The 12,824-nt window shown below is 43.2% G+C and overlaps 1 protein-coding gene across 4 annotated transcripts in view; it reads left to right on the top strand.

The window, feature by feature from the left end:
• Positions 1-12,824, top strand: part of MMUT (methylmalonyl-CoA mutase) — a 90,094-nt gene that overhangs the window by 57,140 nt on the left and 20,130 nt on the right. For all 4 annotated transcript variants that reach the window (XM_033935892.1, XM_033935890.1, XM_033935891.1 and 1 more), the window contains exon 10: positions 9,916-10,047. In XM_033935892.1, the coding sequence (XP_033791783.1) occupies positions 9,916-10,047 (132 nt within the window). The remainder of the gene's footprint in view (positions 1-9,915; positions 10,048-12,824) is intronic.

Raw genomic sequence — 12,824 nt, 5'->3', positions numbered from 1 at the left:
CGTCTATAGAGACACGTAGCAATGCTTAAGCACGCCCAAGGAGAGAGGGGCATGGCTTTGTTCCAAAGTGGCCTACATTTCAGGCATCTGTCCAGGAGTGTAGGCCAGTTTCTGCATAGGACACCAGTGCATGATTGACACATGATTGGCAATCGCAGATACTGGCGTACTATACAGAATCAGGCCTTAAGTGTAATTTTTTAATTGCTCATGCCTAAAATGTATAGAAAATGTCTATTATTTCCATAAAACTTTGCTTCTGTGACCAGAATAGTCAAATTTTGCAATATACTTAAAATGTGAAAATGCTGAATTTTCATCTTTTCATTCTTATAAAGAAACATATGAATCACAATCAACATGTATTTATATTGATAATATGCAGAGATGACCACAGAAGATTTAGAAGTGAATAGTTTTTCAAAATTTGCGATTATATTGTAAGTCACTTTCACGAATGAGCCCCCAGATGTAGTCTCCCATCATGTTCTCTTTGGTAGTGGCATTTGAAGTCAAGTATATCCTGGTGGAATGCGCTCACCTTGCTTCTCTGAATATGCTCCCATGTTCTCCTTGAATGTCTCAAGATGAGCATTAAGGACATGGACTTTGAGAGATATCCTACAGCCCATTTTACCGTAATTCTTTACCAGATTCTCAACTAACTCCACTCGTTTTCAGCCTTGTGATTGCCCAGGAAGCCCCGAACCACTGTAACAAAGTTGTTCCAAGCCACTTTCTTCTTCCTAGTTAGCTTCTTGGGAAATTCCTTGCATTCCAGGATCTTCTTTACCTGTGGTCCAATGAAAACAGCAGCTTTGACCTTTGCCTCAGACAGATTAGGGAAGATGTTTTGAAGGTACTTGAAGGCTGCGGACTCCTTATCTAGAACTATGACAATCTGTTTCATTAGGCCCAATTTGATGTGCAATGGTGGCATCAGTACCTTCCAGGGGTCCACCAGTGATTTCCATTTGACATTGTTTCCACAGAGAACTGTCTGCTATGGCCAGTCCTTCCTTTGGTAGTGTATCATTGTGTCCCTGCTGTCCCGATAGCAGGGAAACTTGGTAAAACCACCTTAAAGATCCATTAGGAATGCCACCATTTTGAAGTCTCCAATGACTTTCCAGCTATACTCATCATACTTCAAGGCGCCTAGTATGGTCTTGATGCTGTCGTAATCCTCTTTGAGGTGCACTGATTGAGCCAGTGGACGAGACAAGTACTTGCTCCCGTTATGGAGCAGTACGGCTTTGATGCTCCTGGATGAGCTGTTAATGAAAAGATGCCACTCTTCCGGGTTACAGGCGATTCCAATTGCCTCAGACAGACTGGTCACATTGTGGTAGAAGCACAGCCCATCTTGATGAGTAAAGAAGGTGCAAAAAGCTTGGTGACACTTTTGCACCTCAAAGAGGATTACAGCAGCTCCTTCCAAGTTTCCAAGTTTATTTACATTTTAATATACCGACCATCAGGGTGTAAATGTAAAAACGGGGTAAAAAAGAAAAGGTGAAACATAAAATAGATGAAGATGGTGAAATAACTGGACTTGAGGGACTGGGGGAAAGGAAAGTTTATAATTACGTCGTAAAAATAATAGTAAATGGAGGTATGAGGGCAGGGGGAAAACCATCAGGGAATGGGTGTCACTTCATAGAAGCGGTTCTTAAGTGGAGTGTGTTGCAGTTGAAGAGGGTTATTGTCAAGTGCTAGGAATAAGAAGGTTTTGAATTTGGTTTTGAATTTATCAAGAAAATTTTCTTGACGGAGGTGAGATGGCATAGCATTCCAGAGACTAGGGGCTGTAACGGAAAAGTTTGTATTTCGAGTGTAATAAAGTTCCTTGATTGGAGGGACAGTCATTAAGTTCTGGTCTGCTGATTTAAGGGTTTGTGATGAGGAGTAAGGAATAATGAATTTATTGAGAAATGCTGCATAGCGCGTAAGTTTAATTTTGAAAGCAAGCAAAATAATTTTATATGTGGCGCGATATGAAATGGGTAGCCAGTGCAATTCTTGAAGAAGAGGAGTGACGTCGTGTTTTCCTGCTTTATGTATGAGTTTGATGGCTGTGTTTTGGATAAACTACAGACAATGTGATTCCTTTTGAGTGATCCCATTATATAAGGAGTTGCAATAGTCAAGATGAGAGATGACTAATGAGTGGATTAGAATTTCAATAGAGGCGGTTTCAAGAATAGAAGTTAAGGAGCAGATACGACAGAGTTTGTAAAAGCAACTTTTTATGACGGAACTTTTTGATCATGGTAAGTTAAGTCTTTGTCTAGGATGACTCCTAGTAGTTTTATTTTGGATTCCATTTTTATTGGGCAGGATTCAATGCAGACTTGTCCGTTTATGGTTTCTGATTGGGAAAAGTAAGCCACGAGATTTGTTTATGTTAAGAGAAAATGTGTTTGTTCTGAGCCAGTCGCTGATTTTATCCAGTTTGGAGTTTATTTCCTTAATTATCTTTGCTCCTACTCTATCAACCTATTCCTAACAGCACTTGCAAAATTTTACTAGAGTTTAGGATTTCTGAGGTTATTCTATAAAATAGGTGCTAACATTTATGCGCTAGTATTTTTCGCTCCATAAGACGCACTTTTTCTATCCCAAAAAAGGGGGTGGAAATGTAAGTATGTCTTATGAAGCGAAGATACATATTTAAGCCTGCTGCTGCCGCCGCCGCATATTTTACACACACCCCCGCGGCCACATATTTTACACACACCCCCGCGGCCACATATTTTACACCAACCGCTGCCGCATATTTTACCCCCCGCCGCCGCATATTTTTAATCACCCCTGCTGCCACCGCATATTTTTAAAAAACAAAACAAAAAAACACCGCTGCTGCATCTTTAATCCCACCCGCCTGATGCCTCGTACCTGGTGGTCTAGCGAATTTCCCGGCCAGAAGTGCAGAGATCAAGAGCAAGTCCTCCGTGTTCCTGCCTGGATCCGCACCAATCTCCGATTGGACTTGGGAAAGATGAGACCTGGGAAAGATGAGAGCTATCTAAGGAGGGAGGAATTAAAAAAGGTACCGAGGGGGTATGATTAAAGGTACGGGGGTAGGTGGGATAATTAAAAAAGGTACTGGGGGATACGTGGGGGGATGATTTAAGGTACTGGGGGTGTGTGGGGCCTGCCTGCCTGCCTGCCTACCTGTCACTAGGCCTGCCTGCTCTGTGCACTGCCCTGGCCTACCACTAGACCAGGGTACAGAGCAGGCAGGGAAGGGAGACAGGGTGCAAAGCCTGGCAGGGAGAATTTGGTTCAGAATGTTTTTTTCTTGTTTTCTTCCTCTAAATCTAGGGTGCATCTTATGGTCAGGTGCATCTTATGGAACAAAAAATGCGGTATGTATGTAAATGTTTAGAATAATGGCCTATATGTGTATATGCATGATTCTATGTTCTTATGTTCTTAATATATGAACGTAAATGCCAAAATTCCAACTAAGTGCTGTTCTATAAATGTACACAAATCAGCAGACCTATGGAACAGATTTATAGTCAAACCAAGGCACTTATCTCTCAAAACATTGTTATTGATGAAATGTACAAAATATTGATGGGTGGATTTAAGATAGCACAGCTATGAAGACAAGGCTGCTGAAGTGGTAGCAGTGTGGACCCCAAGTCACTGCTGTGAAGAGGAGACTGGCTGAAGAAGCAATATTAAATCACAGCCTTCCATGTTGACTCATACTTCTGTAGGGCACTTCTACACTCTCCTCTCCATCTAATCATTAGCTCCCTGCCCACTCACAACAATCATAATTCCCCTACACTTAGGACTCCTTTTATGAAGGTGCGCTAGTGGTTTTAGCGCGTGTTTAGCGCGCACTACACGCTAACACCTCCATAGAGCTTGCGTTAGTATTTTTTGTGTAGCGCGGGGTTAGTGCACGCTAGCGCATCTTAGTAAAAGGAGCCCTTATCCATTTAGCCCCACCTATACACTCACATAGCCCCTCTGGAATTCCCAACCCTGCATATACTTACTCACTGAATTCCAACACCTCCCCCCCACACTATGGCTAATAGCTCCCAAATTTTCTCACTCATATTCCATGCTATTGATCATCCCCATCTATTTGTGTACTCACTGAGTACCACAGCCCTTTCAGCTCCCACTCAAACTCCCCAGCCACCTGCTCTTTTGTTTATTCTGGCTTTCTAATCCCCAGCATTCACTTGGTTACACACTTGACCTAACCAATCACTGCATGAACAAAACATTGCTTGCACAATATAGAACAGGGGTGCCCACACTTTTTTGGCTTGCGAGCTACTTTTAAAATGATCAAGTCAAAATGATCTACCAACAATAAAATTTTAGAAAACACAAAGCACACTGTACACACAGAAAATGTTAATTATCATTTATATTTGGGTTTTTTTTTTCAAAGTCAAGGCAGATAACTTTAAAATATGCAATGTCACCTCAGTAACAACTATACAAAAATAGACAAATGTACCCCCTCCCTTTTTACTAAACTGCTCTAGCAGTATTTAGCGCAGGGAGCTGTGCTGAATGCCCCGTGCTGCTCTCGATGCTCATAGGCTCCCTGTGCTAAAATCCACTACTGCGATTTAGTAAAGGGGGCCATAGTGCAAAATATAGACAGCAGATATAAATTCTCAAAATGGACACATTTTGATCAATAAATTGAAAATAAAATCATTTTTCCTACCTTTGTTGTCGTGATTTCATGAGTCTCTGGTTGCACTTTCTTCTTCTTCTGACTGTGCAAGCAATATTTTTCCCTCCTTTCTGCTTCCTGCATGCTTTGTCTCCTCCAGACCTTATTCCATTCTCCAACCAACATCTCTGTCCTTCCATGAGTCCAACTTTTTCTTCCTCTCTCCCTGCCTGCCACCTGACACACTCCATTCTCTCCCCCTTTTCTTTCCTCTCTCCCTGCCCCCTCCCCTTTCTTCCGTTCTGTCTCCCTGCCCCCTTTCTTACTTTCTTTCTTCCTGCCCCCTTTCTTTCTTTCTTTGTCTCCATGCCCCCATTTCTTTCTTTGTCTCCATGCCCCCCTTTCATTATTTCTGTTTTTATGCCCTATTCATTCTTTCTGTCTCCATGCCCCTCTTCATTCTTTCTGTATCCCCGTTCTACCTCCCTGTCTTTCTGTCTCCCCTTTTTTTCTCCCCAAGCCACTACCGGGCTATTGTGTGGAAACAGGTCCCCAAGCCACCGCCGACGTTGCCACTGAGTTCTCCCTGTTTCCCAAGGCCGCAACAGGCCAGCAGCCTTTTCCCTGATGTCAATTCTGATATCGGGGGGGGGGGGGGGGGTAAGCTGTCTTGCCCAGCACTTCTGTAGTCGCTGCTGGCCTGAGAGAATGCAAAGGCAATGTGAGTTAATCGCGGAGCCCGGGATGGACTCCACTATCGACTCGCGTTGCCTTTGGGACAGTGGCATACCAAGGGGGTTGGGGGGGGAGGTTCGCCCCGGGTGCACGCCGTAGGTGGGGTGCACAGCCGTCCAGGCCCAGGTCATCTGGTGCCGGTCCATGCAGGGCCAGCAAGATCACATTGGGGCCATCGGCAGCATCTGGGCTGCAACGGTGATGATCAGCATCGGCGGTCCCTCCCCCATAACACAATTCATGATCGGCAACGCGCCCCCCACCCCCGCGATGACACTTAAGATTGGCAATGGGCCTCCTTCTATCCCCGGCATCAACAGAACTTCAGATCGGCAATGCAGTGCTCAGTCAAAAGCTTCCCTCTGACTGAACTGCCTGGGCAGAAACAGGAAGCTGAGTCAGAGGGAAGGTTTGGACTGAGCACCGCGTTGCCAATCTGAAGTTGATGCCCGGGGTAGAAGGAGGCCCGTTGCTGATCTTAAGTGTCATCGCGAGAGCGGGGCGGGGTGGGGGTGGGGTTGCCGATCTTGTTGCCAAAATCGAAAAGGTGAGGAAGGGAGAGGATGGGCTTGTAGTGGATGGATAGATTGAGAAAAGGGGGCAGATGATGGAAGTGGGGAGAAGGGGGAGAGAGAAGAGGGCAGATGATGGAAGTGGGGAGAAGGGGGAGAGAGAAGAGGGCAGATGATGGAAGTGGAGAGAAGGGGCAGATGATGGAAGTGGGGAGAGAGAAGAGGGCAGATGATGGAAGTGGAAAGAGAGAAGAGGGCAGATGATGGAAGTGGGGAGAAGGGGGAGCAAATGCTGAATGGAAGTGGAGAAAGAGAACACATACTGGATGGAAGGAGGGATAAAGAAAAAGGACATATGCTGGATGGGGGAAGAAGATAGAATTAGTGAGATAGTGGAGGGGTGAAGGAAAGGGGTGGCATGCTGTGGGTAGACACAATGAAAAGAGGGAAAATGAGGACTGCATAGTAAAAAAGAATTTAATTTAGACGGAGGCAGAAAATAAAGAAGGAAGACCAGAGAAGGAAAGGGAAGAGAGAGAGGAGAGAGAGATGCCAGAGAACGGGGAAGGAGACTGATATCGGATCTGAGCGGAGGAAATGAGAAGAGAGAGATGCTAAAAACCACAGGGGGGAGGGAAAGAGAGATGAAAGAAGGAAGATGCCAGACTATGAGGGAACAGAGGGAAGATGATGGATGCCAGACCAAAGGGGGGAGGTCTAGAGTAGAGATGGCAGGGGGAGACAGTTTCTGGAAGGGGCAGACAGTGGATGTAACGGGCAGATGTTGGATTGAAGAGACAGGGCAGACGCTGGAAGGAAAAGAGTGAAAAGAAGATAAAAGCAGAAACCAGAGACAACAAAAGGTAGAAAAAAATCATTTTATTTCTATTTTGTCATTAGAATATATCAGATTTTAAATATATATCCTGCTAGAAACATAACTGGGGACTGCAAAGCCCAGGCAGTACTTCTTTAGCTAGATGGAAGGGGTAGAGAAAAAGGGCACATGATGGAAGGAGGGCACATATTGGAGGGGGTGAGGGAAAGAGGTGGCGAGCTGTAGGTAGACAGTAAAAAAGGGAATTGATGAGAGGGTAGTAAGAACGTAATCTAGATGGATGCAGGAAATAAATTGAAAAGGAAAATGAGGGAAGAAAGGGATTGCAGAAGAGAGGTGTGGGAGAGGGAAGGAGAGGAGAAAGATGCCAGACTAATGGGGGTGAAAGGAGAGATGGAAGGGGGAGGCATATGGTTTTTGGAAGGGGCATAGAAGGAGAGAAGATGCCATATAGGGGCAGAGAGACGGCAGACAGTGGATGGAAGGAAGAGAGTAACAAGAAGATGAGGAAAGCAGAAACCAGAGAAGACAAAGGTAGAACAAAAATTTTCTATTTATTTATTGCTTTAGGAGACTTGTGTCACTGTTTCTGTGGTGTTGCATTGTTTGCAGAGTCCAGCTTCTTGCTGGTTCAATTTAACCTTTGTCTATGTATTTCTATTTTATCCCCTCTATTACAAAACTGTGGAGCATTTTTTAGCGCCAGCCGTGGTGGTAGCAGCTCTGATGCTCAGAATTCTATGAGGGTCAGAGCTGTTACCACCGTGGCTAAAATCCACACTACAGATTTTTAAAAGGGGGAGGGGGTTAGTTTGTGATGACATATTCCATACTAGGCAAAGGTGTTTTCTGTGTGTTCTGTGTGTTTTCTGTTAGGATTGACGGTATAGGATTGATCTGTACTAGTCTGGCTTGTTTTAGTTTTACAATGGGTGTATTGATGTACTGCTCACTACAGTATGGAAGATGCTGCCTTTTCCTAGGTACTCATGTGTGACGTGTGGCTTGTTACTAAAAATCACGTTTTTTGTACAGATGGGGGAGTGTGTCAAAAAATGATTGGCCCCCAGGTGTCACATATGCTAGGTACGCCACTGCTTTGGGATCGACTGATATAGAGTATTCACTTTTCAGTTTGTTTGTTTTTTTCCTGTTGGTAATATGGCTAAGGTGTGGAGAGGTCCCCTCAACTTCTCTTCAAATATTGTATGGGGTGGTCTGATGCTGGCTTGATGGAAATAGAGGGAAGATCTCCTTTACCAGATGCTAGAAAGGAAGTTATTATATTCTTGTGCTGAAACAATGGAGTGTTACAGTGCTGTGTTGAATGGAATTTTCATAGCATCCACCTGCCATTACAATCGCACTGATATACCCTCACCACATACAGAATAAGAGATCACAAATTAGAAATAAAAATATATAGAAAAAAATTGAACTGCTAAGCTCAAGAAGTTAAACAGCATGTACTGCAACAGTGGAGAAACAGAAAGGGAAATGTATTTCCTTTTCTAGTGAACACGATACAAAGACATCTGCTATGTTCATTCCTGGTATTTCAGTTACCAAATTAAAAATAAAGGCCTGGATTTTCTATAGGGCGCCGAGATCAGTGGCCGCCGATCACATATCAATCACTTGATAACTCCCTGAAAGATAGGCACTGGAAATGTAAGCCATGGTTTTCCGGGCCTACATTTCTGGTGCCTATCTGTGTCATGAATCGTGCTTATGTAGGCACTTTAGGCCACCTAAAGTCACTTCCAGCATTAGCCATGCCCATAGTGGCATTAGGAGACCTAAAGCACCTACGTAGGTACGATTCTGGTGCATATTTAGGTACTGGTAAGGGCTGTAACATTGTGGGTTTTTGCCATTTTAAGTGGTGTTTAACTTAGGTACCGGTAGGGCGCCATTTCTTGAATTTTCTCCAAAATGCTTTTTTCTATATTTGTTGTCTGGACATTTTATTTTTCCATCATATTGGTTCCAATTTCTCTTTTCTGCTTTCCTGTCTTTCCTCTGCTAATTCTACTTCAAGTGGCTGTTGTCCATTTGTCTTCTGTCTCCTGTCTTGTTCCATTCCCTTATTACACCTGCCTTCTGATCTACTGGTCTTTACTGCTCTCTTTTCAGTTGAATTTTGCCATCTCTCACCCTTCTTCTTTATACTTTTCAGCTACCTAACAAATTATATTTCCTATTCTCACCTATTAGAACTCCCATTTCCCATCTCACTCCTTCTTCAGCCTTCCAATCTTTAACCTACTTCTACCCCTTGTAATCACTATCCTCCTCTCATTCCAACCTGCCCCACCCCCACCACCGGCCTCTCACACATGTTTCCACAATTCCTAGCATCTTCTTCCCCCATCCTTCTTCTAGGTCATCTGCTTCCTATTTCTCCACTCCCTGATAGTCTGATGTCTCCCTGTTCCTTTCACTCCCCCTCTCCCCCCAGCATCGACCTGTCCTTTTTTCACTCCCCTCCTGCCCCCGAGGTCCAGCATTTCTCCTTCTTTACCATTGTCCTGCATGTCTCTTTCAATCTCTTCTACCCCTGGATCCAATATTTCTGTATTTCTTCCCTCCCCCTCCTGTGCATCCTTCCTATTGTCCACCATATCTCTCTCTTTCTCTCGCTCTCTCTCATCCTGGATCTCCATTATCTCTCCCTCTGTCCTCTCCACTGCCATATACAACACATCTCTCTTCCCTCCTCCCTCTATCCCATTGTCTATCTTCTCTCTTTTTCTCTCTTTTTCTCTCTTTTCCTCTTTCTCTTGTACCCTAGGAAATACAGTAGGTAACTGGGAGAATGTGTTCAGCTTTTAAGATTTCATGCTAATTCTATGGGGAAGAATGGTCAACAAGAATGAGCACAATAGAGGATCAAGGCTGACACTAAGCCATGATACAGACATTGATGCCGTGAATGACGTTGACGCCATGGGGAACAACAGGAATATAATATAATTTAAAAGACAGTAAAAAGAACAGCAAACAGGTGGATTTCACTTCATGAAAATAGAACCGTTACGAATGCTACTCAGTAGATGAAAAAAATGAGACCTAGCTGCTAATTTGCCTTTTTACTAGTTGTCTATAGTAAAAATTAATGGCCTTTCAAACATGGCATTTGTGTTTTATGCGTGTTACCTTTCTTTTAGATGCACAGTGGGAGAAATAACTGATGCAATGAAAAAAGTTTTTGGTGAGCACAAAGCCACTGATCGAATGGTGAGTGGAGCATATCGCCAAGAGTTTGGGGAAAGCAATGAAATTGATTTTGCCATCAGTAGGTAAGATGATGCAAAATTTTATTAGTCTTCTAATTTCACTGTTGCCTTTATGATAAATCAAGGCAGTGATTGGGATTGTTTGTTTAGTATATTATACCTTCAAAGACAAAATGATTGGGGGGGGGGGTTAACTGCTTGTTAATATTTCTAGAAAACTTTTTTTTATTAAATTTATCAGATAATATACAATGTAGACATATAGTTAAGTTTGTCTATCTTTTAAATCCCATCCTCCCCAGAGATCTCAGAACTGGTTACAAATTAATATTCACAGTGTTACAATATTACAATTACGTAGGATTACATTTAACATTGATAACATAACAATTTACTTATATACCGCAACTACCTCTCAGTTCAGCACAGTTGACAAAAGAATAGAATACTGAACATTCGCAGGGAATTACAAACCCAAATTTTAAATAAATTTATCAAATAGTTAGGATTTTAACAGTTTTCTAAAAGATTGATGGGAAGCAGAACTTGATAACAAGTTGCAAAAACTTTTGTCCCATGTAATAATAATAATAACTTTATTCTTCTATACCGCCACAATCTTGCGACTTCTAGGCGGCAATCAAGAGAGCTGGACATTCAGCGAAATACAATAAGCAGATATTCAGAGGAAATACAGAGAGCGGAGACCTTAAGAGGCAATAGTATATAAATACAATTTGCTGAGCAAAATTATAAGATGTACATTTTAGTAGGTAATGTCCGATAGGGACCTGTTAGGAATAAATAGCAACGTAAAATTACGATAAGATGAAGATAACAGATTATATATATAGCAGTGCTGTAAATTCAGGTGGAATAAGGAGGGGGGAGGGAGAGGGGAGAACGGGTCAATTGTTTAGGTATTTCTGGAACAGGTATGTTTTTAGGCGTTTCCTAAATTCCCCGTAAGTGGTGGGCGAAAGCAGTTGGTCTAGGTCTTTGCCCCATAGGGCTGCTTGGTGAGAGAGAAGGTGTTCGTGGTGTTTTTTCATTTTGCAGCCTCTATCTGGAGGGGAAATGAATTTTGAGTGCGTGTTTCTCTTGAGTTTGTTATTAGAAAATGAGAAAAGGTCCGTTATGTACTTGGGGGTGAGGCCGTATAGTACTTTGAAGCAGAGGAAGGCAAGTTTAAACCTTACTCGGGCTTCCGTTGGTAGCCAGTGCAGCTGCCGATAGTAGGGTGTCATGTGGTCGAATTTCTTTAGCCCGAAGATCAGTCTGACTGCAGCATTTTGCATTATTTGGAGACGTCTCATATTCTTTTTTTTCATATATAAATTTTTATTGAAAAGTTTTCAATATATTGTACATTAATAGCAAAACCACAAGACACACGTAATATCAGATACAAGTACAATACAAGTAATACAGTATTAAAAGCAATAAAACCACAACCCAAAATCAAAAACAAAAACCATTCAGCCTCATCTAGTTTTCTCCTTCCCTTCCCCATCTCTAGCCCATGTTCCCCATCCCAAAATACCCCACAGTCCCCCCCTCCCCCCTCCCCGGTCATGTAGCAGACAACAGAGCAACCAATACTAGGAGATCCCTTAGAGTGTGTCCAGCAGTTCTTCCAACTTATTCCAAGTGTGGAAGTAAATGATATAAGTATGGTGCCTCCTGGCCACTGCTATCTCCATCCTCCCCAAAGATAGCAATCGTTTAACCCATGTAGAATGAGAGGGGGCCTCTGTATTTTTCCAATGGTTGGCAATGAGGCATTTAGCAGCCGCCAACCCCCAACGAATAAACTTAGTTTGCCAGGTATGCTCCCTGGTATTATACAATCCTAGAAGGCAACTCAAAGGAGAAAGCACAACACATTCACCCAAACACTCAGATAAAGTACCAATCACCGCTTTCCAAAAGGATTTGAGGACCCCACATTCCCACCATATATGTAAAAAGGAACCCACATGTGAGCCACATCTCCAACATTGATCAGATGCTCCAGGGAACATTCTGTGCAGGCGTTCCGGGGTATAATACCACCTTGTGAGAACCTTATAAGCATTTTCCTGAACCAAAGCACAGGAAGAAGCTTTATATACCTCCCTACATATTGCCTCCCAATCTTTAACTGTCAACCGGGAGTCTAAGTCCCTCTCCCATTGCAAACGAAATGAATAAGTAGTAGGTGAATATCCCCTCCTATATTGATACAACACAGATAATGATTTAGGAACCTTCTGAAGTAACAGCCACAGATTTTCCAGCGTTTCCCTCTCGAGCGACAGTCCAGAGTCCCAACCCTGAGCTTGCATAAAATGTCTAATTTGGAAATAGGCGAAACAATCTCCATCAGGTAAGTCATATTTCTGTTGGAGTGCTTTAAAAGAAACAATCCCAGTCGTCCCAATTAAATCTCTAAATACTTGAATCCCCTTTTGAGACCATCGATGAAAAACCCGATTATCACGACCTGCGGAGAATAGAGGTTCAGTTTTGATATTAGCCAGGGAAGATACCAAAGCCCCTCCTCCCAGCTTAGTACGCACCTGGGTCCATACCCTTGCCAAATGTTGTACGAACGGGTTAGATATGCTCTGTATCCATGCACGCTGTGGGCCAGAAGTCCACAGCCTATATTTCAAAGGGTCCAGACCACTATATCGCTGTTCCAACTGCACTCCACTTTTGTGTTCCCCCAGTTCCCAATCAAGCACTAACTTCAGCTGTGCCGCTTGATAATACCACACCAAATTAGGTAACCCTCTACCCCCCTCTTCCCAAGGAGCCCACAACAGAGATTGGGAGAGTCGTGGGGATTTACGATG

This window comes from Geotrypetes seraphini, chromosome 3 (genome assembly GCF_902459505.1).
Source record: "Geotrypetes seraphini chromosome 3, aGeoSer1.1, whole genome shotgun sequence".
In the NCBI taxonomy this organism is placed as follows: domain Eukaryota; kingdom Metazoa; phylum Chordata; class Amphibia; order Gymnophiona; family Dermophiidae; genus Geotrypetes; species Geotrypetes seraphini.
This window is presented reverse-complemented; position numbering and strand designations above follow the sequence as displayed.